Source organism: Cebus imitator, unplaced genomic scaffold (assembly GCF_001604975.1).
Source record: "Cebus imitator isolate Cc_AM_T3 unplaced genomic scaffold, Cebus_imitator-1.0 Scaffold36, whole genome shotgun sequence".
NCBI classification, from domain to species: Eukaryota; Metazoa; Chordata; class Mammalia; order Primates; family Cebidae; genus Cebus; species Cebus imitator.
Window position 1 is genome coordinate 8735716 of NW_016107351.1, and position 26258 is coordinate 8761973.

General features: G+C 35.5%; 1 protein-coding gene across 1 annotated transcript in view; it reads left to right on the plus strand.

Annotated features, from left to right (window-relative positions):
* PHF3 (PHD finger protein 3) overlaps nucleotides 1-26258 on the plus strand; it is an 83865-nt gene that overhangs the window by 21603 nt on the left and 36004 nt on the right. The window contains exons 3-4 of the mRNA XM_017524690.2: nucleotides 19959-20120; nucleotides 24432-26211. Coding sequence (XP_017380179.1) covers nucleotides 19959-20120; nucleotides 24432-26211 — 1942 coding nt within the window. The remainder of the gene's footprint in view (nucleotides 1-19958; nucleotides 20121-24431; nucleotides 26212-26258) is intronic.

Sequence of the window (26258 nt, forward strand, 5' to 3'; positions counted from 1 at the left end):
TCTGTATTTCATTTTTTTTTTTTTTTTAAGACACTCCCGATTGTCACCCACGCTGGAGTGCAGTGGCCTAATCCATACTCTCTTTCTTTGTTGAAGTCCTTGGTAATTTTCTAATACCCTCATACTTGACTAATGACTTGCATTGTTTCTTAGCCTTCTAACATTTTTAATGTTGCTGCTGTGTTGCCTGATACTTACAAGTCTTGTTACATTGTTAGGTTGCCTTTCCTCCAACCCAGCTTTAGAATCTTCTCTTGACCATTTGATGTTCTTAAATTGTAGTGATATATCTGCATTAGTTTTTTTTTTAAATTTTCCTGGGTGGGCCTTTTCAGTTTGGAGCGTGTTGTCTTCAACTCTGGGAAATTTTCTTGTATTTTCTCTGCAAACTCCTGGAAGACAGGTGTTTCCTGGTGCTTTTAACCTATTTCTTGCATTTTTCCAACATTTTGCTTTATGTCTTTCTAGATTTTGCTTTATGTCTTTCTAGATATTTATTGCCATTATTTTCCACCTCTTTGAATATTTCATTTTGACAAATATTTTACTGTTTCTAAGAATTCTTTCATGTATTCTCTTTTATTCAATTTTTTTAGTAGTATCCTGTTTTCATAGGGATATGCAGTTGACTCTCGAATAATATGGGATTTAGGGGCAAAGAACCACCATTCCTTGCATTCAGAAATTCACATATAACTTTTATCTTGCCCCAAACTTAACTAGTAATAGCCTGTGTTCACTGGAAGCCTTCCTGATAGCAGAAACAGCTGATTAACACATGTTTGTATATGTTAGGTGTGTTATATTCTGTATCTTACAATAAAGTACCCTAGAGAATGTCATTAAGAAAATCATCAGAAAGAGAAAATGTATTTAATATTCATTAAGTGGAAGTGGATCATTAAAAAAGTTTTCATTCTCCTCATCTTCATGTTGAGCAGGCTGAGGAGGAGGAGAAAGGGGAGGGGCTAGTGGCTAGTCTTGTTGTCCGGGTGGCAGAGGTAGGAGAAAATTAATATGTAAGTGGACCTGCACAGTTCAAACTCATGTTGTTCAGGGGTCAACTGAATAAGTGTCTCTTTATAGTCTGAATTAATTTTTCTATTTATTTTGATCTTTCTCACATTACTGCATGCTTTCCCCAAAGGTCAGATTAATTTTGGTTGTTAATGTTTACAGTGAATAAGAAATCTAGTCAGTTCTGCTGTGGGATAAGTAGGCTTTAGATAGATAGCTTGAGGTTATTTTGGGGAACCAGGGTGAGAAGTACCTTAGCATTAGGTGGTAACCTACTTCCTTCAGTTCATTCAACTTAAGTTTAGGGTTAAGAAAATATTTTCTCTTACTTGGCATTTAATGCTTGGTTGTAGGCCTTGCTGGTTTAATGCTTGGTTGTAGGCCTTGCTGGGTGTTGAAGTTGGGGAAGATATGAGGCTGAACTCTCAGTATTAAGGCTTTCAGTTAATCTTTATGTCTAGCCCTGCTGACTACTTATGCCATCTATCATTTCATTTTTAGGGATTCTAAAAGTGTTGGACAAGGTTGTTCACAACCTCTTAAGCTTCAGCTCCTTTGGACTCTGGGCTATGACATTTTCATGCTCTATTTTAGTAATCTCTTCTATTCAGTTTTCTCTTAATCTCCTAGAAATGCGTTTAAATCTTTTATATGCTTTTGGTCTTCCTTTGTATTCACTTTGTTGTTACGGGTTTTTACCTTCTATTCCTTCTCTTTTTAATGGGGGTGAGGAGAGAAGTTAAAGATGTACGAAGTCTACCACATTGAACTAGTGACTCTTTTTAATTAAGTCATAGTAAATAAAATTTCTGGCATCCAGTAATTCTTACTTAGGGATTTTGGAACCCTGTCCATTATTACCTTGTCTTTGTCAGTGTTGAGTTTTACCTTGATGTTTATTTCTTTCATGGTGAGTTTGCAGTACTTTCTTTGCTTTCATAATTTTTCACCTGTTAGAAATATTAATCTTGTGTTAATATTAGACCTATTAACATACTTCTCTGAGTTTGCAGGATTCTGCAGAGAAACAGAACTAATTGTGTGTGTGTGTGTGTGTGTGTGTGTGTGTGTGTGTGTGTGTGTGTTTATAGTGAGACAGGGAGAATGGGAGATTGGCTTGCATGATTGTGGAGACTGGCTGGCAAGCCCGAAGTCTGTAGGCTAGGCTGGTAGGCTGGAGACCTAAGGAAGATTCGATCTTGCAGTTCAAGTCCAAAGGCATTTTGGAAGCAGAATTTCTCTTATTCAGGGGACCTCCATTTTTGTCCCTGAAGGCCTTCACCTAATTGGTTGTGGCCGACCCACATTGTGGAGAGTAATCTTTTTTACTCATAGTCTTTTGGTTTAACTGCTATTTTAAAAATACTTTCACAGCAACATTTAGATTGGTGTTTGACCAAATATTGGGGTATAGGTTGTCATATGCAATGAACCTTCTCTCATCACAAAAAATTGGATGTGAGTTAATTAGTTTGATTTAGCCATTCCACAGTGTATTCATGTTTCAAAACATGCTGTACACGGTAAATATATTGCTGTCAACTAAATAATTAAAAAAGGCAATTTAGCTATCACAGCAAGGTCAGAAAACCTTAGAGCATAAGTTCTTTGAACTGCTGTTTTATATATATGTTATCATCAAACTAGTGTTAATCTTAGGATTTTTGAGAAAGTGATTTTGAGATGAGTTTGTAGGCAGATACAGCTTAAAGAGAAGGTCCCTAGCTCATTTCTCGTAAGGGATTATATGTAAAGGAAATTTTAAAAATAGTTAACGTGTGGATGTTAATGTACCAAATACTGTGCAAAACTACTTTGCTAGTGCTGTCTTACTAAGTCTTCACAAAAACTTTAAGAGCTGTAGAATACTACAGGTTGAGTATCCCTTATCTGAAATGCTTGGGACCAGAGGTGTTTCAGATTTTGGATTTTTTTTTTTTTTAAATTTTGGAATATATGCCTTATACTTCCTGGTTCAGTAAGACTGCCTAATCTGAATATCCCAAATCCAAAATGCTCCAATGAGCATATCCTTTTGAATGTCATTTTGGTGTTCAAAAAGTTTTGTATTTTGGATTTTGATTTTTGGGTTAGGGATACTCAGTCTGTACTATTAATCTCATTTTATAGCCCAGTAAACTAAAATTTTGAGAATGGTTAATTTCCCAAAGTTACTAATATGTAAGTCATAGTACATGGATTGCAATCCATCCTAAATATTTTTTGTCTTCAAGTACATTAATGACGTTAGGCACAATGCTCTAAATTGGTTATGAAATTTTGTTTAGCTTTGTAGTTAGCAAGATTAGGATGAAGTTTTATTTTTTTAATTTTAGTGTGTGTATGTTTCTTTTTAGTTCTGTTCTTGAAAGAACAAAGAAGATAGCTCTCTTTCCTGTTTAAAGAGTATGTGAGTTTGTAGGAAAGATGTATGAATACCCGAAATGGCTCTTAGTTTTTAAAGACCAAGAGAGTTAAAGAGAAAAACAGTCATTGGCTAATGATTTTGTTAATCCTGAATACCAGAGAAATGCTCAAAAGGTGTGCCTTTGATAAATGCCAACAGGTAGACATGTACTGCAAGCTACTCGAACCCTTCTTTATCAGGTGAAGTTGATTCAAGATGGAATGCAATTTGATATAAGAAAAAATCTCTTAACTTCATACTCATTTTACAGTTGAAGAAGTTGTAGCTTAGGAATAAACATTAACTTGGAGAATTTTTTTTTTATACAAATGAGCTGATTTTGGCTTTATTCATTTATTGAATGTCTGTTTTATGCCAGCTAATATTCTAGGCAGTAGACATACAATGTTGAATAAAACAAAACTTGATCTCTTCTGATGGAGCTTAAAGTTTAGTATGGAAATAAATTTTCTTCTGATTTTTCCAGGATGTTTAGTAAGGTAGTTATTTAACATAAACTTACTGGGAGAGGCTGTGTGCCCTGAGTTTTCAGTGTTTTTTGAGCTTTCTTGCTCAGTATGGCAAGAATGCAAGGTCCTGACTATTTTCCTGGATGGTTTGTAATTATAGCAAGCAGCATTGAAGGATGATGTTAACATTTGCTCTCTCACCCCTACCTCTTACCTCAGACAAACAGCTGGCTTGCTTACTGCTTACACTAAAAGGCAATGCATTCTCATTACTGGTCTTCTCCTGTATTTCAACACACTATGTGTGTAGGCATCTATGTAGGCATACCTGTGTTGTCCCTGTGGAACTTGAGGAGAAAAGGGAAAATTGTCATTATGCTGCTTGCTGTGTCATGGATGACAGAGTTCTTTCTCTTTTACCCAGTAGCCTTGTGTCTTCTGTCAGTGAACATGAATCAGTAATAGGCTAGTTCATTAGTTTGTGAGTAGGGTAAAAATCCCAGACCCTTTACAGTTCTTGCAGTTCTCAACATTACTGTGTTTAATCAGGAATTATTTATGGGGGTTTAGCAATACTTTTAATTATTAAAGATATTTTAATTTAAATAATTTACCTCTAGGAAGGCAGGAATTGCAGCTATGTATGTTGTTCATACAGGCACTAGAATAGTGGATATTTAGTAAATTTTGGCTGGTAAAAAGAACACAAGGAAAAAGTGGGATCAGATAATGGGACTAGAATTTAAAAAAATAAAATGTGTGTTACAGGTGGGGTTCAACTTTGCCTGTCAGATTTATAGCAATTACTGTTGAAGAGGAAACATTCCAAGGTGAAGAATACAGTGTCTTGAATGTAAAAACAAATTGAGTACCCATAAAAAGGAAAATTATTTTTGACACTAAAACTGGAAAAAAAATTTAGTCAGTGTGATACGAAAAAGAAAATCCTTAACATAATTTCAATGAACATAGGGCTTTTTCTCATATCCTTCAGTATATATTCCAATGTGAGCAGTATTACAGAGGCTAACATCATGTTCTGACTGATCCAATCCCAGGATAGATTTTTAAGTTACCTTTCAAACAGCCTACCTTGGATATCAGTTCTCACTGATTTTTAAATATATTGATAAGAAGATGAGTTATGTGATACTGTCTGAGAACTGTTGAGAATGTAATTAGCCTTTTGTTTTCTTTTGCTGTAGAGATAAGTTTTTTTATTAATCATCAGGGCTGGGTATGAGATTGCATAAATTTCTGCTCTGTTAGGAGTGTTTGTTAGAATAGGAGACTGTTCTGCTGTCCTTCTAGAGCAGGTGTCCCCAAACTAGCTGGCTACCTAGATTTCTCCAAATCATAGACCAAGGCACCCTCAGCCTCCCTGGCTGCCCATCTCTCATTTTCTTGGCCTCCTGGCTGACTCCAGAAACACCTTCTGTACTCTAGACTCTATTATTTTCCTAGTCTCTGTTGCCATCATGGATTTGCTTCCCATAGGTTGTAATTTACTGAGTCATCATATTGACTGAGAATTTTTGGTCTTGGTTTTAGTTAGGATTAGGCTTAGCTGAGAGTGATAGAAAACTCTAGATAGCAGTGGTATAAAGAAGATTTTTTTTTTGTCATGCAGTAGCTCAGAAGGAAGTGACTGAGAGCTGATACGGAGTCGAACAGTGCTGGGGACCCAAGCTCCTTCTGCCTTGCACTATCATGTGTGGTCACTAATTCCACCTTTATACCTTTATTGCATAGTTGGAGATGGCCCCTTCACCTGTCAAATATTAATTCCACTCAGTAAAAAAGGGGAGGGAAAGATAATAGCTCCTTAATTTAAAACCATATCCTGAAAGTTGTATGTTCATTTCCCAATTGGTCACACACACCTTAGTAACCACATCTAGTAATAAGGTAGATTGAAAAGTGTCTTTTTTTTTTTTTTTTTTTTTTTAATGAGTAACCATGTACCATAAAATAAGAATTCCAGTAAATGAGGAAGAATGGCTGAATGGATATTGGGCAGCAGCTAACAGTTTCAAGTACAATTTCTGTGTAGTTAATTCCTTGAGGAATCTAAGATCAATACCTTTTCCTAGCTCACTGGTCATCTTGGGACCCAAGTTTGATGACTTGGCTTTTTTTTTCTTTGTTTTTTTGAGTTGGAGTCTCACTCTTGCCTGGCTGGAGTACAGTGGTGCGATATCTGCTCCCTGCAACCTCCACCTCCCAGGTTCAATTGATGTTTCTGCCTCAGCCTCCCGAGTAGCAGGGGCTATAGGTGCGTGCCATCACACCCAGCTAATTTTTGTATTCTTAATAGAGAAGAGGTTTTACCATGTTGGCCAGGATGGTCTCGATACCTTGACCTCATGATCTGCCATCCTCCGCCTTCCAGAGTGCTGGGATTATAGGCATGAGCCACCGTGCCTGGCGACTACTTGGCTTTTTTCCAGAGCTCACCGTGCCTCGCTTGTCAAAGACTTCCAGGCTATATATCTGTATTTCCTCCCTAACAAATGGGACTTGGAAATCAAATAAAGTCTGTGTCTCTGTTCGTAGAGCATGATCATTTGCTCATATCAGAAATTTTAGAGAGAGATTAAATTATTGTATTGTTTCACTCTGAAGGAGATGGGTGTCAAAATTGCTACTTGTGTACTGGAGATACTTCATTAAGGTAAGGTATCTAATTTTTTTTACTGTACATGTTTATATGTAAGACATTTGAGTGTATACTAGTATTTTTATGTGTATTTATACTACTTGTCTATCAATGTATTTTGTATAACAAATACAGCAGATAGTAAATATTTTAAAATGTTGAGCCATAGATAACATATTTATACTCTTCATATTATTAAGTAAAATTGTTAGTTGTATAAGAACTTACTTGGAATGCATTGTGATTGCACATGCTTTGGATAAATTGACATGTATCCATCAGGGTTACTAGTGGTAGTCTGATTAACCAGTAGTTAAGTTTGATTTCTTTTTAAAGTAGCAGTTAATCATAGATTGTCTACTCCTTTATATACACCCCCTTAGGATTACACCCCCTTAGGAAGCCATTTTCTTAATGTATAAAGGCCTAATAAAAGCTGCTATAAGGGTGTCTTTTGAAACAGTAATCAGTTTAGAGGCAGTACCTTTTTAATGTATACTGTTTCTTCATATGTTTGTCCATGAAGAGTTTTGCTGGATACCTGACAGACCTTGACTTTTAGTCCTCATGAGGTCAGGTAACACCTAGTAAAAATAAATGTTTGTAACTTATTCTGGGTACTGACATTATCCTTGAGTTCTTAGTTTCTTATTCATATGTGTATATATACATATATATATATTTGCTTTTTGTCAGCATTTTTTTTTTTTTTTTTTAAATATCCCTTGTATTTTATAGTCATTCCTTGGTATCCAGAGAGGATTGGTTCCAGGACTTTTCCCTGCTGCAATAACAATATTCTTATATGTTCAAGTCTCTGATATAAAATGGTGTAGTATTTGCATATAACCTGTGCACATCCTCCCATATATTTTAAATCATCTTTGAATTATACCTAATACAACGTAAATGCTAAGTAAATAGTTGTGGTGCCATATTGTTTAGGGAATAATGACAAGACAAAAAAAGTCTGTACATATATCATACAGACATAATTGTCCCCCTCCTTTTTTTTGGGGGGGAGATGAAGCCTTTTGCCCAGGCTGGAGTGCAGAGGCATAATCTCAGCTCACTGCACCTTCTGCCTCCCAGGGTCAAACCATTCTCCTGCCTCAGCCTCCCAAGTAGCTAGGATTACAGGCACGCACCGCCACACCCAGCTACTTTTTGTATTTTTAGTAGAGACAGGATTTCACCGTGTTGGCCAGCCTGGTCTCGAACTCCTGACCTCAAGTGATCTGCCTGCCTTGGCCTCCCAAAGTGCTGAGATTGCAGAGACAGGATCTCCCTATGTTGCCCAGGCTGGTCTTGAACTCCTGGTCTCAGGCAGTCCTTCTACCTTGGCCTTTGAAACTGCTGGGATTACAGACATGAGCCACCATGCTTAGCCTTCCCAAATATTTTTGATTTGTCTGTAGTTGCATTCACATATGCAGAACCCATAGATTTGGAGGGTTGACTCTAAAAAGTTGTATGTCCTTTTAAAAGACAATTTAAGTATATTTTAGAACAAAGTAGACTAAATCAGATATATTCTATTTAGATAATGTGGTTAAGGATACTTTTTATTTTAAGCTTTAATATAATTTTGATTTTTGTATTTTGAAAATTTAAAACATACTGAAAAAAAGTACAGTGTACTCACATTTAGTCATTACCAGTATTCAACAGCTGTTAATATTTTGCTCTATTTGTGATATTAATTTATTAGTTTACCAGTTCTTCCAGTCTATCCATTTAGTTGAACTTCATCATATATGGCCCCCCAAAAGGACTTATACATATCATAACTACACCTAAGAGAAAATTTCCAAGTATTATCTAATATCCTTTTCATATTCAAATTTGTTATTTGTCCCCAAGCTATTATTTTCATCTGGTTTGTAAACTCAGGTTGTAATCAAGACCTAGTTTGGCAGTATGTGGTATTTACCAAGTCTCTGCACTCCTTTTTCTATTAATACGTTCTGAAGAGGTAAGATGCCTCTTAGCAACATCGTGAGTTTTAGATTTTTTAAGTTGTTCGTATTTTCTGCATATGGGAAATGAGGTTTAAAAGCTAGATTAGAGACAAACATACTTGGCATTCAGAAAACTTCATAGGTGAAGCTGTGTAATGTCACATCTTAGAATGTTGATCATCTGACTCGATGTTAAATTGAATTTCTGGGTTAAGGTGGAGAGAACAAAATCTCTTCCTAAACACTTCAGATGGCATATCATCTGCAGAGATACAGCTTTGGCAATATGAAAACATTTAGTTTCTCATCAGCCTTTTTAATGGTTTTACGTATCCATTGATTATACTCGCTGGAATCACTTGTAGCAAAGTGATGGCTTTCTAAGTCTAACTTTTCTTTTACGTTTATTTGCTGACATTCTGGTAAGGGAAAATTTCTTCCGTTACCTGGTTGCTTACAGTTCCTACTGAAGAGGCAGATTAGAAGGAAAGAATGAACATTGCAAAGTTAGGACTTGGAGGAATGATCTTTGAGAGTAAGCATTTGGTGAAATGATCACTTCTAATGCCAGAGGTAGCAAATGATGGGCTTAAGTGATCCTCCTGCCTCAGGAGGATCCCAGATAGCTGTGGTTCCCAGTAGCTGGGACCACAGGTACGTACCATCACACCTGCTAATTTTGTTTATTTTTTATTTTTGTGTAGATGGGGTCTCTCCATTTTGCTCAGGCTGGTCTTGAACTCCTGGGCTCAAGTGATTCTCCCACCTCAGCTTCCCAAGGTGCTGGGATTATAGGCATGAGCCACTGTGCCCAGCCCTCTTTCCTTTTTGATGGTTATAATGAGTTCATAGATTATGAAAATATAAATGTGTCATATTGCTTTTTTCTTTTGTAGCTCAAAATTTTTTAACCAAATCAGCTCACATGTCAGTGAGATGTACTTTTAAATGTGTGTTCCATTGTATAGTTTTGTTACTATTATAGAGGCAGAATGGTTCTAAAAGTACATGCTGATTTTTTTTGCATTCTGTGATTTTTAATTTTGCTCTCAGAATATTTTCCTCTGTTATGTGTATAATTACAATCAATTTTAGTATAAGACTTCTTGATATGTAACTTCAAAAAACACATGATATATGTAAAAGGAGGTCACCTTGGAAATTAACTGATCGGTTGTTAAGGCTGGGTAGAAAATTTTTTCCTTGGCTTAAGGCTGAATGTTGATGAAATGCTTTAAATTAAATTCAGTACACATTGGTGACAGGAAAATTGTCAAATAAATGACCTTGGTTAGTGGACAAAGCAGTCTTGGCTTTAATATAGAAACATTCTTTTGATGATTTAGGAAAATAATTATTGCTAATAAATTAAATCTTGAAGAAACTGGCATTTAAAAAACTATATTGATCTTCCTTTTTAAAGCAATATTGTGACCATAGTTTAGCTTTTAACTGTTGATTTAGTAGTCTTGGGAAACAAATGATTGTATTATTATTTATTAGCAATATCCTTAGGTACCGTTTTTGTACGTAAGGCCTTTGGTCCCCACATTAACTGGGCCTGGGAAAAATACACTTGGAAAAAATTTCTTTTGAGTGATGTGTTTCTCCTCTTTTTATTATACTGTCTTAGGACCTACTGGTTTATCATTCTCAAACATCTAGAATATTTGATCCATTCATCTAATTGAGAGAGGCCAGGAAACTGAGTTACTAGAAATGTGTGAAATAAAAATAAGGGACTACCCTCTTATAAAGGTGTGTGTATATGTAAAACACATGTACAGAAATAAACTGTATTAAAGTAATTGTTCTCTGAGGCTTTCTATATACTTGATTTTTCTTGAGGAAGGCTCTAGAGTTGGAAAGTTAACTGAAATGAACTTGATGTAAGGCATTACCCATTCTAAACTGTTCATAAGAGGCCAGAAAGCCATATGGATGATAACAGGAAGCATTTACTGACTTCTAAACCTACATTATAGAATGGAGCAAGATACATTTTACTAGAAATACAGTTGTTTGAAGGCTAAATACATATACTATTATTTTTTTCCTCATTATGTTATGATCTTTACCTAGGTATGTTTATCAGTATATTTATGTTTATCAGAATTCTCTTCTTGTGTTTTCCAAGTTCTAATAATTCTCCCGTGTTTTCCAAATTTATTGCAGAGTTGACAATTTTTTTCTATTAAGGTTCATGTCTTTAATCTCTTTAATATACTTGACCAAAGTTCCTTTTATAAATCCTTTTTTATACTCTTTTAAAAAGAGACTTTGGTTCCTAGGCAAAAATGCTACTAATTGTATCTTTTTGAATGAGCAGGGTTTTTTTTTTTTTTTTTTTNTTAGTTATTTGGTTATTCTATGTGTGGGTGCTGCTTCTTATCACTACTGTGATGGAGTGGAGGTGTTTTATTCTTTTTCTTTTGATTGCTGAGGATAACTTCATGATTTGAGTCTAGTTGAATATGGAGGTTCTCATCTCTTCAGATGGAGCTATGATATTTTTGTATGCACTCATGGATTTGTTCATTTAAGCTGTGTTTTAAGAATGAATATTTTATGTCCAACTTGCTGTTCTAGCACTATTGATACATCAGAAAACAAGAGAATAACAAATTCCTGCTCTTGTGGAGTTTATATTCTATTTAGTGGAACATATGGTACCATAAACCTTTTCCTGGGCTACTACAGATTAGGGTTGTTGATTGTTTAACTCATTTTCCTGGTCTCTCTTACTGAAAAAAATAGGTGATTCTCTAATAACTCTTAGGGTGATCCTGTTTGTGTCTGTTTTTTTTTCATATATTTGAGTAAATGCAACTGAAATGTTATATAACAAAGAGCCTAGTTGGGAATTGATTTATTAGAATGTGAATCTCAGTGATTAATAGTGAGATCTGTATTATAAGATGGTTGAGCTGCTTGCTTTTTGTTTTTTTAAACATATTCCTGTTTTACAGTAACATGATTTTCATTAAATAACATTCCAGGTATCAGCGATTCACAATTGTATGTAAGGTATAATGTTTTGCTTTGAGATAAAAGTGATTGGTATTGTACTATTTGTTTAACAAATATTTATTGCATACCTGTCATATGTCATACTGTTTCCAGTGCTGGAGGTTGGAGTGGTGTTTGAGACAAAGTCCTTGCCCTCATGGAACTTGCAAGTATTAGGCTAGTGCAAAAGTAATTTCAGCTTTGGCCATTACTCTCAATGGGAAGAACTGTCATTACTTTTGCATCAACTTAATAAATTGTAAGGTGATAGAAAATGTCTAATTGGTTTTTTCGTGGCAGAGATCATGGTTTATTTGACTTGGGCTAGTGAGGGCAGACCTCTCTCTAACATTGAGAGAAGCTGTATACTGAGAGACATATAGTGGCCAGCCTTTTGAAAATCCTAGGCAAGTAAAGTACGTTCCAAGCAGAGGTATGGCAAATGAAGTGTACTCAAAATGATGTTTAGTTAATACTTTTATTAGATTAAAGTAATTCACTGTTACTAAATAGTTCTAGTATCTCCGAAGGTTGTGTTTACATGCTTATATTAATATTTACAGTTTTTTACCGAACCAGGTCTGTAATTAGTGGACTGTGTAAGTAAATGAACTATGAGACAATAACTTTCTCATGTGCTATTACATCAAAAAAAATTCTAAGAAATAAAAATAATATCTAAACAATTAAGCAATCCCTAAAGTGTTCTCCCCTTCCCCACAGACACATGTACTCATATTAACAGAGTGTATACCTTATCTCACTGTAGGTTTTCCAGACTTGGTTAGTGGGTGGCAAAGTGCCTCTTCTCTGCCTGTTTTTATACATATAGGGCAGACAGATCTAATCCAAATGAAAATTTGGAATGTGTATTTTTATATTTTTCTTGATTTCATAATGTTGCTTCATGGGTTAAAAAAATACTTTTATACACTTTTAGCTTTTATTATGATGTCCTATATTTAGATACTCCTTTAATAAAATTACAAGATCATGTTTTATGGTTAGGTTTCTACTGCTGTGTTTTCCACAGGTATGGTTTGTGGCTACATGAAAGGATTGTTAAAGCAAACTAAATATGCCTGAGGAAGCATTACTTGTATATTTGAGTCATTGTGGGTGAGCTCTTCTAACAAAGCTTAATAAACAGACAAGATTGTAAACCTAATTTGGGAGTATATGCCTGTAACCGTAGCTGAGTTTTGGCCAATCCTGTCGGCCATACTTCAACCACTCAGACTGCTGTGTTGTTCAGACTGTGTTCATATAAGGCAAACGCCAGTCTATAACCAGTCCAGCTGTTTCTGTACCTTACTGCCAGTTTCTGTACGTCACTTCCCTTGTGTTTTTTTGTTTATGAATTTGTTCTGACCGTGAGGCATCCCAGGAGTCTGTCTGAATCTGATTTTGGGGACTGCCCAATTCACGAGTCTTTCACTGCTCAGTTAAGGTCCTTTAAATTTATTTCTCCTGAAGTTTTTCTTTTAACACTATCGTATTCTTTGTTTTGTCTGTGCTTTGCAGAATTTTTTTTTAGTGTCAACTATCGTGCATTACCAAATGTACAGGATTAACACCTGGCTAAAGCAGACACAGCATCTCTAACAAGCTGAAGTGTGGAGGTGCAGGCCCAATAAATATTGTCTCTTAGAAAAAGATTGAAAAGACTATAGATACCTGCTCAAATATTTTTTGTTTTTGAATAAAATTTTCCAGTGTTGCAGAAAAAATACCCCAAAGTGATTTCAGTTCATTAAAAAAAACAAAAAACAAAACAGCATTAGGCAGTCCGTGCTGCCTTATAAACCCCAACTCAGAATAACCGTAGGAGAAAATCAATCCCTGCAACATTAAAAAGAAAAAAAAAAAAAACACCCTTTCTTCTCATCCTTCTCCATCTTCGACTGCTTATTCCATGAAACACCTAATACAGGATAAGCAAGACCCAGCTTACTTCCCTCAGCCTCTTATCTGTTTCTTGAGATTGATCCTTCACCTCCACAACAATCAGGAAATTGATCTCTAATTTCTGGGTCAGATTTCTAGAAACTTGCAAAACATCCTTATGTTTTCTTCAAGGATGGGCCTGAAGGTTCCTTGAAAAATCGAGGGGGCAGGGTACCTTCTTGAGACTGGAATGCTTGCCAGGCCCTTTCTAAGCAAAAGCATCCCAAAACCTTACAACTGAAAATCTAATCCAACTGGTAAGAACAAGTAGCAAATAGGCACCAAACTGTGGCTCTGTCAAAAAGGTGACTGTCTCCTGCTTTTAACCATAAAGGTAAGGGAGTTGACAAGAGCCAAGTATTTGACCTTACCTGTTTTAGAGTTTCCATAGTTTAGGCTAAAACCAAATTGCAGAGAAAAACATTCAGTCAAAGGATAGGGGTGGCCTTTGCTCTATTTGGCTGGATAAAGCAGCCATTCCTGGGTAGTCAAATTCATTACTCTTTTATAGAAGCTTTTTTTGCCTTATGCAAAGTATTTAAGAATTAATAGGGAAATTTAAAATTTGTCTTAATAACAGACAAACTTAAAGACATACAAAAAGACAGTATATAAATCCATGAAGTATTAAGGCTATTTTAGTAATCATGTTTCTTTTAAAAATCTGAAATTAGTGCTAGTGAGTTTTTATTGAGACTTAATATGAAGCCCTTTCCACTATAAATAATCTATATTTTTGGAAAGTCATTTGATGATATCTATTTGAGTACAGTGAACACACACACACACACACACACACACACACACACACACGTACACACGTATATCATCTTTGACACAGTGAACCTATGTTTTAAAATGTATTATAAAGGAAGAGAGGAAAAAAACATTATTTATAGCACTGTTTATAGTTTTTCTAATTAAGAACATGATATCTACAAGGATAAATTCATTCCCAAGTAGTTAATTTTATGTAACATATAACTTGATGGAGTGTATAATAGTTAATTTTATGTAACATACAACTTGATGGAGTGTATCATTCCTCAGCCTCTTTTTGGAGTAAATCTGTGACTCACCCATGAAGGAAAGAACTCTCATCAGAGGGTGGCCAAATAGAGACTGGTGGTCTTCTACAGTGTTAGACGGGAAAGCTGTAGGGGTTCTGTTAAGAGGAGGTATTCCCATATTTTTTTTATTATACTTAAAAAACATGAACCCTTTAAAATAGATGTCTATCCTATATTGTTGTGATGCTACGCAGATATCATGTTCTTTTCCCCCTCAAGTCTGATACTTAATGCCAACTTTGTAATAGAGGAAATAACTGACTTAGAAGTATAATAGTTGAGCCAACTTTGACGTTTGTGCTGCCTGTGTAATTAATGTATTCCAAATGTGAAGAGCTCCCTCCTGTTCCTGATTTGTAATTCTCCTCCGTTAATATGGTATTAAAGTGATTTAAATAAATCTCTCTTGTTGAGCAGTGCAATAAATTTAACTCTGAATGGTTTGATTTTATTCTCTTTATCTCATTTGCCTCCTGTTTTCAAAAAGATAGGTTTAAATTAATCTGGAGTTAAAAATAGTGTCAATGTCAGGAGGAATTCACTTAAGCAAGTTTAATTGGGGCATTTTGGATTTGGGATGGGAGAAATTTTAATGTGATGTAATTTCTGAGTATGATCATGGATTTTATGCCAAAATTTCAAAACCCTTTGGGGTTACATTTATTCCATTTCTTAACAGTAGGAATTGATTTAAATCACTCTAATACACAGAAGGGATAATTAAGGCAGGACTAGTAGGGAATTTTTCACATTTTGTTATCTGATAATTATGCTGGCAGCACAGAGGTCAAACCCAGCTTATCTCCTTCTAGGTCAGTTATTTACTCTATAATAAAGGCGACATTAAGTGTCAGACTTAGGGGCAGGGGAATGAGAATGGCACCTAGTACCTAGTTCTGGAATATAGGAGGGAGGAAAAAACATACTAGAGGTGCTTCTGTTGTTGGGTGTCTTGTTCAACATGAGAGGTCTGGAAACTCTGAAGGCAATATAGAGCTTGATTTAATGGAGAAATGGATTGAAGAATGTATGTTCCCAGGAGGAGCAGGAGTTCAAAAAAAGATGCATGCTTGGAAATCTTCCCTTTGAGAAACATCAGATATTTGCTCTTAGTTATCTTAATTGTAGTCTGTTGACCAAGAAGATTTTCAGTGATAGAACCTCAAGGCATCACTTACCTTTCAAGTTATTTTCTAGCACATATGAACATAGTCAGATCTGTTGATTTTTCCCTCTTCGGTTCCCTTCCTTCTCTCCACTTCCCTCCATTAAACTTAAAAGCGACTACAATTGTTGTCATTCTTCATTTACTTACTTCTTAACCTTTCGTCATCTGATTCTCTGCTTTGTGTGCCAAACTAGTGGATTTTTCTACTTTATTTGTTCTCTGTGTAGCAGTTAACCTTCCTGATTCCCACTACTTTGAAATTTTTGTGATGTTGCATTATCTTGATTCGTCTTTTGCCTGATCTTTTTCCTTCATATCATCAATATATCAAAAAAATAAAGTCAGTATTTTACTTCCAAATTTGTTCTTTCCAACTTCTCTCTTTGGTCAATAGAAATATTTTCTCTCACTCATCAAGGTTTAAATTCTCCCAATCTGTCTTTTCCCATAATTCTTTTATTTAGCACATGCTTTCTGGAATATCTACTATATACAAGATTGTTATTCTAGGTTCTCAGGATTCAGCCACAAATAAGAGACAAAGGTCTTTACTTGTGCAGCTTACACTCTAATGTAGAAGATCCTCAAACAGATACTTAATGTTACATAGAGAAACATTTTAAAGGATAAAGTGTGCTAAGGATCTGTAGGCAGTAATGGGAATAAGTGCTGTTTTGCGGAAGGTAGTTAGAGAAGGTTTCTCTGAGAGGGTGATAGTTAAGTAAAACTCCAGTGAAGGGAAAGAGTGAGTTATCATTGTTTGGGAGAAGAGCCGTCGTGCAGAGGGGATAGCAAGTACAAAAACCTGGAGATGAGTGTATGCTTCCCTATGTTCCGGAAAAGCCAGTGTGACTGGAGGAGAGTGAATCAGTAGGGGGAGGAGATGAAGTCAGAGAATTTGGCAGGAGAAGATCTTGTTATAGGACCCTATGGGCCCTGACTAGGATTTTGGACTTTATGTCTAAATATGTTGGATAGGTTTTAGAGGATTTTGAACAGAAGAATATTAATGTGATCTGACATAATATTTTAGAGGGATCACAATGATAACTATGTGGAGAATAAACTGTGTCAGGGGAGAGGGGATGGCAGTAGAGAAACCTGGGATGCCAGGAGGCTGTTACAGTCTTGATGAGAGATGATGGTGATTTGGGAGTGCAATGTTAGCTGGTCAGACGTGTGATAAATTTTCAGGATAAAGCTAGCAGAATATGCTGATAGCTTGGATTTGTCGGATATGGGGAGAGGAGCTAAGCTAACTTCTAGAGTTTTAGAATTGACCTAGGTGATTGGAGGTTCTGTTTACTGTGAATACCTTGGGAGGAACAGTTTTTTGAGGGAGAGGGTGGATGGGTAGAATCAGTGTTGATTTTATCAAAAATAAACATATGTTAACTTTGAGGTAATTACTAGATAATGTAATGGACATGTCAGAATACACTGGTCTGAAGGTCTACTGTGAGCTTTGGGCTGGAGAAAATACCTGTGGGAATCATTAGATATAGATGGACCTGGATAAGATCACCTTAGGGATGAGTGAGTGTGAAGGGGTGAGTGAATATGAGTGTAGATAAAGAAGAAACGTGGGAGGACTGAACTGCTGGATGCTTCAGTATGTAGATGTCTGCAGGAAGAGAAGGCTTTATCAAAGGCTGTTGACAAATGGCTAGGGGAATGGGAGGATGTGATATCCCAGAAGTGAAGTGAAAAAAACAGATTCGAAGAGTGGAGAGGAATCGGTTATGTCAGATGCTGTTAGGATATGGAATAATTTAAAACTTGATAATTGGCCTTTGGATTTGGCTTGCTAAGTCCTGTTGATTCTGCTTTGTAATACAGTCGTAAAATTCATTACATGACTTTACTCCCTGTCAACAAATACTGTCAATCAGCCTTTCCTCCTGGTCTGTTTTTCTGTTTTGGATGGTTCTTTTTTCTCCTGTTTACATTGTAGAATACATGCTCATTATAGAAAACTTGGAAAACTCAGAGACAGTGTAATGAAGGTTAAACAACAACAGCAACAGCAAAATTCCTTACTTACCTACAACTAAAGATAATCACTGATTGAACAGTTCATTGCATTTTTTCCTATTAGTTTATGCATCTTTGTATAATGAATATATTATATATATGCTTTTATAGAGAATTAATGAAAAGTAGTCCTAAAATTTTTGTATTTAAAGGAATGTATTAGACTGTGATCTAATGTCAAAAGTTTTTTTGAAGCCAGGTGTGGTGGCTCATGCCTGTGATCCCAGCACTTTGGGAGGCTGAGGTGGGCAGATCACTTGAGGTCAGCAATTGGAGACCATCCTGGCCAACATGGCGAAACCCCGTCTCTACTAAAAATACGAAAATTAGCTGGGCGTGGTGGCACGCGCCTGTAATCCCAGCTACTTGGGAGGCTGAGGCAGGAGAATCGCTTGAACCTGGGAGGCGGAGGTTGCAGTGAGCCAAGATCCCACTGCTGTACTCCAGCTTGGGCTTCAGACTGAGACTCCCATCTCAAAACTTAAAAACTGAGACTTTGTCTCAAAGCAAACTAAACAAAATCAAAACAAAAAAAATGGAGAATGTATGGAAACAAATACTGCATCATGGTGGAAAAGCCTAATTGGACTTCCTACCTGTCTTTACACAAATTATATCTTAAATTAATCCTGATTAATTTTTCTAAAGCATATTCTCTAAACTTTAAGTTCATAGCCTAATGGTTAAAAACATAGGCTCTATTTACAATACATGCGTATAGCAGGAAATTTGGAAAACAGGAAAAAGTATATTCTTATCTGTTTATAGATAAGAATTACTGCCTATGATTACTGGTATAATTTTCCTCTGTTTCCTGCCAGTCTTGTTTTCGTGTGCATTTTATTTGTATGTTTGTTTCTAACAAGAATCACACTGTTTTCTGGTCAGCATTTTCTTCACAATCCATTCTTTCCTCTCTCTAAATTTATTTTGATCGAAGCATATGAGCAGTTCCATGATTCTGTTTGTTGTCAAATTGCTCTTCAAAAAGATTGTGTCATTTAAAAGTAAACTTATGAAGAATTTTGTTCTTTTTAAATTTTAGGATAGACCACTATCTTGTTGAGCTCTTTTAAATGAAGTTCTACTTGGACACAAAGATGAGGACTAGATAACTCCTTCAGGTTCCTTCTAACCCCTAGGATGAAGATAATAACTAACATTTGTATAGTGCTCTAAAGTTTACAGAGTGAGTTCTCATACATCATCTCACATGATCCTCACAACAGCCCTGTGAGGTAGGTAGGACAGGTATTGTTATTCTCGTTTTAGAGGTAAAGAAACTGATAGAGAGGTTAAGTGACTCGATCGAGTATTTTTTTCTTTTTCGTTTTTTTTTAATGTCTAGTAAGGATTTGATTCCAGACCTTCTGATCTAAATAATCACATTCTTTTTGGCAAGATTTCATACAACTGCACATTTAGAATTACTGATAGATGTTGGCTAGTTAAGTGGCATTTGTTCCATACAGAAATAAACCTAATGACAATATAAATAAAGTGTTACTATTTCTTTGAATGTTCCTGAATCTGTTTACATTCTTCCTCCATCCCACAAATTAAATACATGACTCCGTCTCTCTTTTGACTAGAAGGTAATGTAATTATATAACTATATTAAACATCTATTTTCTTCAGCATTTGGGGGAAGGGGAAGTTACATTATGTTTTTCATTTATTTTTCTCTCTTTTTAAAATGTTTTTTCCTTTTTTTTTCTTTTGGAACTAGTCAAAAGTACATCTACATTGCTTACTTTCATACATGTAGCATAAAGTCTCTAGTAGAGTATTGGGATCCCATTTAGAAGTAAAATTTTTTTATTCTATCATGAACCTAGAATCAAGCTTTTCAGGCTATGGAACTCTTGTACTACCTTAACCAAAATTGTGATACTTCAGTACTCTAGGCATGGTCACCTGTGTCTTTCACAAGGGGTCAGCAAGTAATAAATGGAAGTGATATTTGAGGCCAAATCAGGAAACAGTATAGTATAGCTAATACTCTCTTTGACTAATTATCTTACAAGGTAGAAGTTTATAAAACTGACTTGATTTGGGAGTTTGGCAGTGGCAATTTCACGTGTTAGAAAATTTCACACTCTAGATTTTCAAGATATGTAGTATTACATTAAGACTGTATCTCACAATATTTTCTGTACTGCCTTTAATTTCCTAACATCCCTGATATTTTTAAAAATTAATTTTTTTTTTTCTAGTTGTTGGTCTTGACGATATTATGGATGAAGGAGTTGTTAAAGAAGGTGGCAATGATACCATTGATGATGAAGAACTGATTTTACCTAACAGGAACTTAAGGGAAAAGGTAGAAGAAAATTCAGTGAGATCACCAAGAAAATCACCTCGTTTAATGGCACAAGGTAATCCTTTCAAAGAGGTCTAGGTAGAGAATCTGAGGTATAGGGACAGATGTGTTAGGTTATAAACCTGCTGAGCAGAAATCATATTTTCTTGATGTTTTGCTAATCCAGTTGTTTTGATGACAATCAGTTTTGAGATCATATCAGTTTGTTTTATAAATTTATAGTACCCACCACCCCACTACCCTTTTCTCCTTCCCCAGAGGAAACCGCTAGTAACTCAGCTGGTTTAATTTTGTGTGTGTGTGCGCGCGCGCGCGTGTGTGTGTGTGTGTTTACCTTTATATCTCTAGATAACATGCATATGTTGTGTTTTTTTATTTATTCTGATTTATTATTCATCCGTTGATTGACCACTCTGGAGTCCTCATGGTGAAAAAGAACATCTTTTTCATTTTTCCAATATATAATTTTGTCAGATCAATGGTAATTATGTTACTATGAGTGATATGCTGTTAGAGAAGATCCGTTTGATAAACCACAGTTACTGTTCTTGTGTAACTTCTTGTCTTTCTGATTTGTTTTTGTTTCTCATTTGCTTAGTTTAGTGTATACATATCAGTAGTTATACTTAAACTGCTCTGCCAGTTGTCTAAATCTACCCTAGAGATATTGTGCATTTCAGGCATTCTGTCATATTCATTTTATTGAAAATACCTCTTGGAACCTTCTGATTCCCTCCTATGTAGACAGAATCCTGTTAGTCCTCTAAGGCTGATGCAAAGCTGTTCAGGGATCTCCCTTTACCATTTCTTCTGGAAGTTGGTGCTTTGTGTTTTTGTTGTAGTTTCTATTTCCTCTTTCTGGATTCAACTTTTTCATTTTGGTGATGCACCTCTTCCAGTAGTTTTGTGAGAAGAAGGAGCAGTGAGATAGACTTTTTAAACCTTGTATGTTCACCTTGTATATAATCTGTTCTCATACTGGAATCATGGTCTTATTGGACATAAAATTCAAGGTTGCAAATCATTTTGCTTCTGCAATTCTGAAGGTGTTGCATTATTTTTTTCTAACTTTAGAGTTGTTGAGAAGTTTATTTTGATTTTTTTTTGTGTGTAGAGGAGTGTATATTACCTGATTTCTTCCGGAAGTTTGTGGAATCTTTCTCTTCAGCTCTGGTGTTTTGATATTTCATGATGTGTATTGGTTTTGGTGTATTTTGTGTATGGAGCTTAAGACACTTAGTACATCACCTTAGTCTGAAAAATGTTATTGTTCAATTCTGGGAAAATTTTTCAAATTATTTCATTGTTAATTCCTCTCTTTATTTTCTTAGCTCTTGAGTTCTGGAACCTTTATTATTTGTCACGTAACAGGCCCATTTTATTTTGCCTACTTCCTACCTCTTTGTAATTTTTCTTTTACGTGCTTAAATTTTCTCATATTTATCCTCCAACCTTTCAATCAGGTTTTGTACTTCTGATTCTTAAATATTTTTTTTTGTTATGTTGAGAATGGTCCTTTCTGTAGCTCTCCATTTATGTTTCATGGATGTAGTATCTTCTTTTGTCTTTATTAAGATACTAATAGCGTTTAAACAGTTTTTGTCTCCTTTTGTAGTTTCTGAATTCTACATGTTGCATTATTGTAAAAAAAAGTTTTTTAAAGTTTTTGGCCTCTATCATTCCTGGAGGCTTTCCTGAAATGTCTGACCCTTGATTATTGTTGATGTTTAAGGATAGGGAACTAAAATTAAGAAACTTCTAAGTGTGGAAATTGGGTTTTACCAGCTCTGAGCATCGGTGTATAATAATCTGGCTGTACTGTTATTTGGTAGAACCCGTCATAACAGAATTTAGGTAATTTTCCATAGGCATATTAGATTGCTAGTATGTTATAAAGCCTGTAAGGGAAACTTACTGGGCTTTCTCAACTTTCAGTGTATACAAATTCACTTAATCTTAAAATTTCAGTTTACTTCACAGCTAGTCTCAACTGTGCCTCATGTTCATTAGTCTAGAAACCTTGCTTTACTATCTCCACAGAATAAACTACCAGTTTTGGCTCAGGACTACGGAAGGGAAGTTGCCCAGCAAATGGAGTAGGGGAAAGAGGGATCTAGTAATTTAACTGCTTCTTTTAAGGAGTTTTCAACTCTTCCAACTATTAACCATTTGTCTTCACTCCCACTTTAGAATCGTCTGGAACCACCAATTCTTAAAGCTTTTCTGGTGTTAATGGTGGTAGTTTTTGCCAATACTGCCAGCATAGTGTTTGTTACTTTTGGGTCTCTTATATCAATTACTTGGTAATCAACTCTTTTTGGTTTCCAAAATTTGCTGGTGGTTTTTTCTGTCTCGTTCTTCCTTGCCTTTTGGATTTTACAAAAAATATCCTGCTGTTACAACTTCAGTAGGGTTTTGAGAAGTGAATAAATTTAGATGTGTGTATTTATTTCATCATCTCTTATTTGATTTATGTTTTTAATACATGTTCAAAGTCAGTTATTTGGCATAGACATGTGACTTGAGAAATGAAAAGAATAGAATGAACATTGTAGGAAAATAATGGTAACTTTTTGCCTTTAGAGTCAGGCTTCAAACTAAAGCAGTTAATACTTAGAGGTGAAAAAGTGACTTTAGCTTTTACTTAATAAATTGCTTACTATTGGAAAACCTTTTTTTATCTGAATATTCTTCACAGTTGAATATACTGTTCCCTTGTCACTTTTAGCAACCACTTGGGTGTTAAAAGATCTTTATTAATGTGTAGTAAGTGTTAATATCCTTCATTTGTTTCATTTCAGGGGTGAATAAAATAGATCTGTAAATTACTATAATCTGTCTTCAAAGTTTTAAAAATTACCTAAATATTGAAACAAAGCTTTATTAAAATTTTAGGTATTAAAAAAATTATGTAACTGAACATGTGATAAATGGTTCATAATCCACCAAATAATTTTTAAAAGTTATTAAGTACGAATACTCAGATACTTTGTTAAGTCCTAGGGGAATTTGAAAGGGGTCTCTTGATTAGGATGACTATATAATTTATTGTTCAAATTGGGTATACTTTTGAGAATGACAAGTGTGCCATTAATAATAACATCAGAACTATAAGGAGCACCTGGACATTTACCTTTTTAAAGATTCTCACATTTCAGTGATTGGTGACAAATTCGGTTTGTGGGTTGTTTTTGTATGGTGAATTATTTAGCTCTCTTTCTTTTTAGTTCTTTTTGCTTTGTGTTTCTCCTTTCTCCTGATACAAGGGGATGTATCAGAATAGGGAAAGGAGACTTTCTCATTTAATAGACTATTAGGAGCATTGTATGGGAAGCTTTTACGTTTTCTTCATGCTTATTTTTCCCTGATACATTTTCTTGGTGTAAGTCTTTTAAATTGTGTTTATTTTTTGATGATCTGTGTGTGGTACTCTAATGTAGATGTCATTTCTTTTTTTTTTTTGAGTTGGAGTCTTGCCCTGTTGCCAGGCTGGAGTGCAGTGGTGCAATCTTGGCTCACTGCAACCTCCACCTCCCAGGTTCAAGTGATTGTCCTGCCTTAGCCTCAGAAGTAGCAGGGACTACAGGTGCATGCCACCACGCCTGGCTAATTTTTTTTTTTTGTGTGTGTGTGTATGTGTGTGTGTGTGTATATATATATATATATATATATATATTTTTTTTTTTTTTTAGTAGAGACAGGGTTTTGACATGTTGGCCAGAATGGTCTCAATCTCTTGACCTCATGACCCACCCGTCTCGGCCTCCCAAAGTGCTGGGATTATAGGCGTGAGCCATGGTGCCCAGTCAGTAGATGTCATTTCTTAGGAATAGCTTTAATGTTAAAATGGTGAGAAGACCATTGATAAAGGATTTAGAGTTAGTTTGAGGCTGTGTCTTGAAACTCACACAGATGTTGTTTTGTGATAGGTTTTTAGTTCAGATTTCATTAGCACTGGAATTGATTTGGTTTTATAAATTTAGAAATATTTAATGTTTAAAAATGCATGATGGTCTTGTTTTAATATGGGCATTAAGGGTAAAGGAAGCTTATTTTACTTCACTCACAGGTTACTTTTTATGGAAAAGAGATTTGATGAAAATGTTTCTTGTAATAAAGTATAATATTAGTCTGAATTTTATAGAGGCTTTTCCTTCTGCTAGAATTCAGAGAACTTCGATAAATAAAAAAATTTGACGTGTTAATATATATATTATATGATCACCATTATGAGTACTATTCAGTACATTTTTCTTGAGCAAATTATAGCTCAGAGTAAAGAAGTGATGTATTCTAAATTGTACTGGAATAAAAGCACATGACAAAATAGCTAAGTATTTTTATTTATTTTTTTCCCCTGTGATAGAACAAGTAAGAAGTTTGCGACAGAGCACTATTGCCAAGCGTTCAAATGCAGCACCATTAAGTAACACAAAAAAAGCATCTGGGAAGAGTATATCCACCCCTAAAGCAGGAGTGAAACAACCAGAAAGGAGTCAGGTTAAAGAAGAAGTTTGTACATCACTGAAACCTGAGTACCATAAGGAGAATAGAAGGAGCAGCCGAAATAGTGGACAAATTGAAGTTGTACCCGAAGTATCAGTGTCTTCAAGTCATTCTTCAGTGTCATCTTGTCTTGAAATGAAGGATGAAGCTGGATTAGATTCTAAGCATAAGTGTAATAATCAGGGAGAAGCAGATGTGCCATCTCATGAATTGAATTGTTCACCTCTTTCAGAGACTTGTGTTACTATTGAAGAAAAGAAAAATGAGGCTCTGATGGAATGTAAAGCTAAGACTGTTGGTAGCCCATTGTTTCAATTTTCAGATAAAGAAGAACATGAACAGAATGATTCCATTTCAGGTAAAATGGATGAGAATGTTGTTGAAGAAATGATAGCAGCAAGAAAAGTTGAACAGGAATCAAAGGAGTCGGTGAAATTATCCCGTGAAGAAGACCACATTCTTGAGGAATCTGGATCTTCTAGTATTTCTGGTGACGCTGCTTGTACAAATCCAAATGAGACAGAAAACCTTGTATGTTTGCCTAGTTGTGTGGATGAAGTGACTGAAGGTAATTTGGAATTGAAGGATACCATGGATATTGCTGATAAAGCTGAGAACACCCTTGAAAGAAATAAAATTGAACCATTGGGTTATTGTGAAGATGCAGAATCTAATAGGCAGTTGGAGAGCACTGAGTTGAATAAATCAAACTTAGAGGTGGTTGATACTAATGCTTTTGAACCAGAAAGTAATATTTTGGAAAATGCTATTTGTGATGTGCCTGACCAAAATTCAAAACAGTTGAATGCTGTAGAAAGTACTAAAATAGAGTCCCATGAAACAGCAAGCCTTCAGGATGACAGAAACAGCCAGTCAAGTAGTGTATCTTACTTAGAGTCAAAAAGTGTAAAACCCAAACATACAAAACCTGTAATTCATTCTAAGCAAAACATGACTACAGATACTCCGAAGAAAACTGTTGCAGCAAAGTATGAAGTAATGCACAGCAAAACTAAAGTTAGTGTCAAAAGTGTGAAACGAAATACTGATGAACCAGAATCTCAGCAAAATTTTCATAGGCCAGTCAAAGTCAGAAAAAAACAAGTTGATAAGGAGCCAAAGATTCAGAGTTGCAATTCTGGGGTTAAATCTGTGAAAAACCAAGCTCATTCTGTATTGAAAAAAACATTACAGGATCAAACTTTAGTACAGATTATCAAGCCCTTAACTCACTCTTTGAGTGATAAGCCACATGCTCATCCTGTTTGCTTGAGAGAATCTCATCATCCTGCACAAACTGGACATTTAGCACATTCCAGCCAGAAACAGTGTCATAAGCCTCAGCAACAGGCCCCAGCAATGAAAACCAATAGTCACATGAAGGAAGAGCTTGAACACCCAGGCATTGAGCATTTTAAGGAGGAAGATAAACTGAAACTGAAAAAACCTGAGAAGAACCTACAACCCCGCCAAAGAAGAAGCAGCAAAAGTTTTTCTTTAGATGAGCCACCATTGTTCATTCCAGACAATATAGCTACCATAAAAAGAGAAGGCTCTGATCATAGCTCTTCATTTGAAAGCAAATATATGTGGACTCCCAGCAAGCAGTGTGGATTTTGCAAAAAACCCCATGGCAACAGGTTTATGGTTGGCTGTGGGAGATGTGATGACTGGTTTCATGGTGATT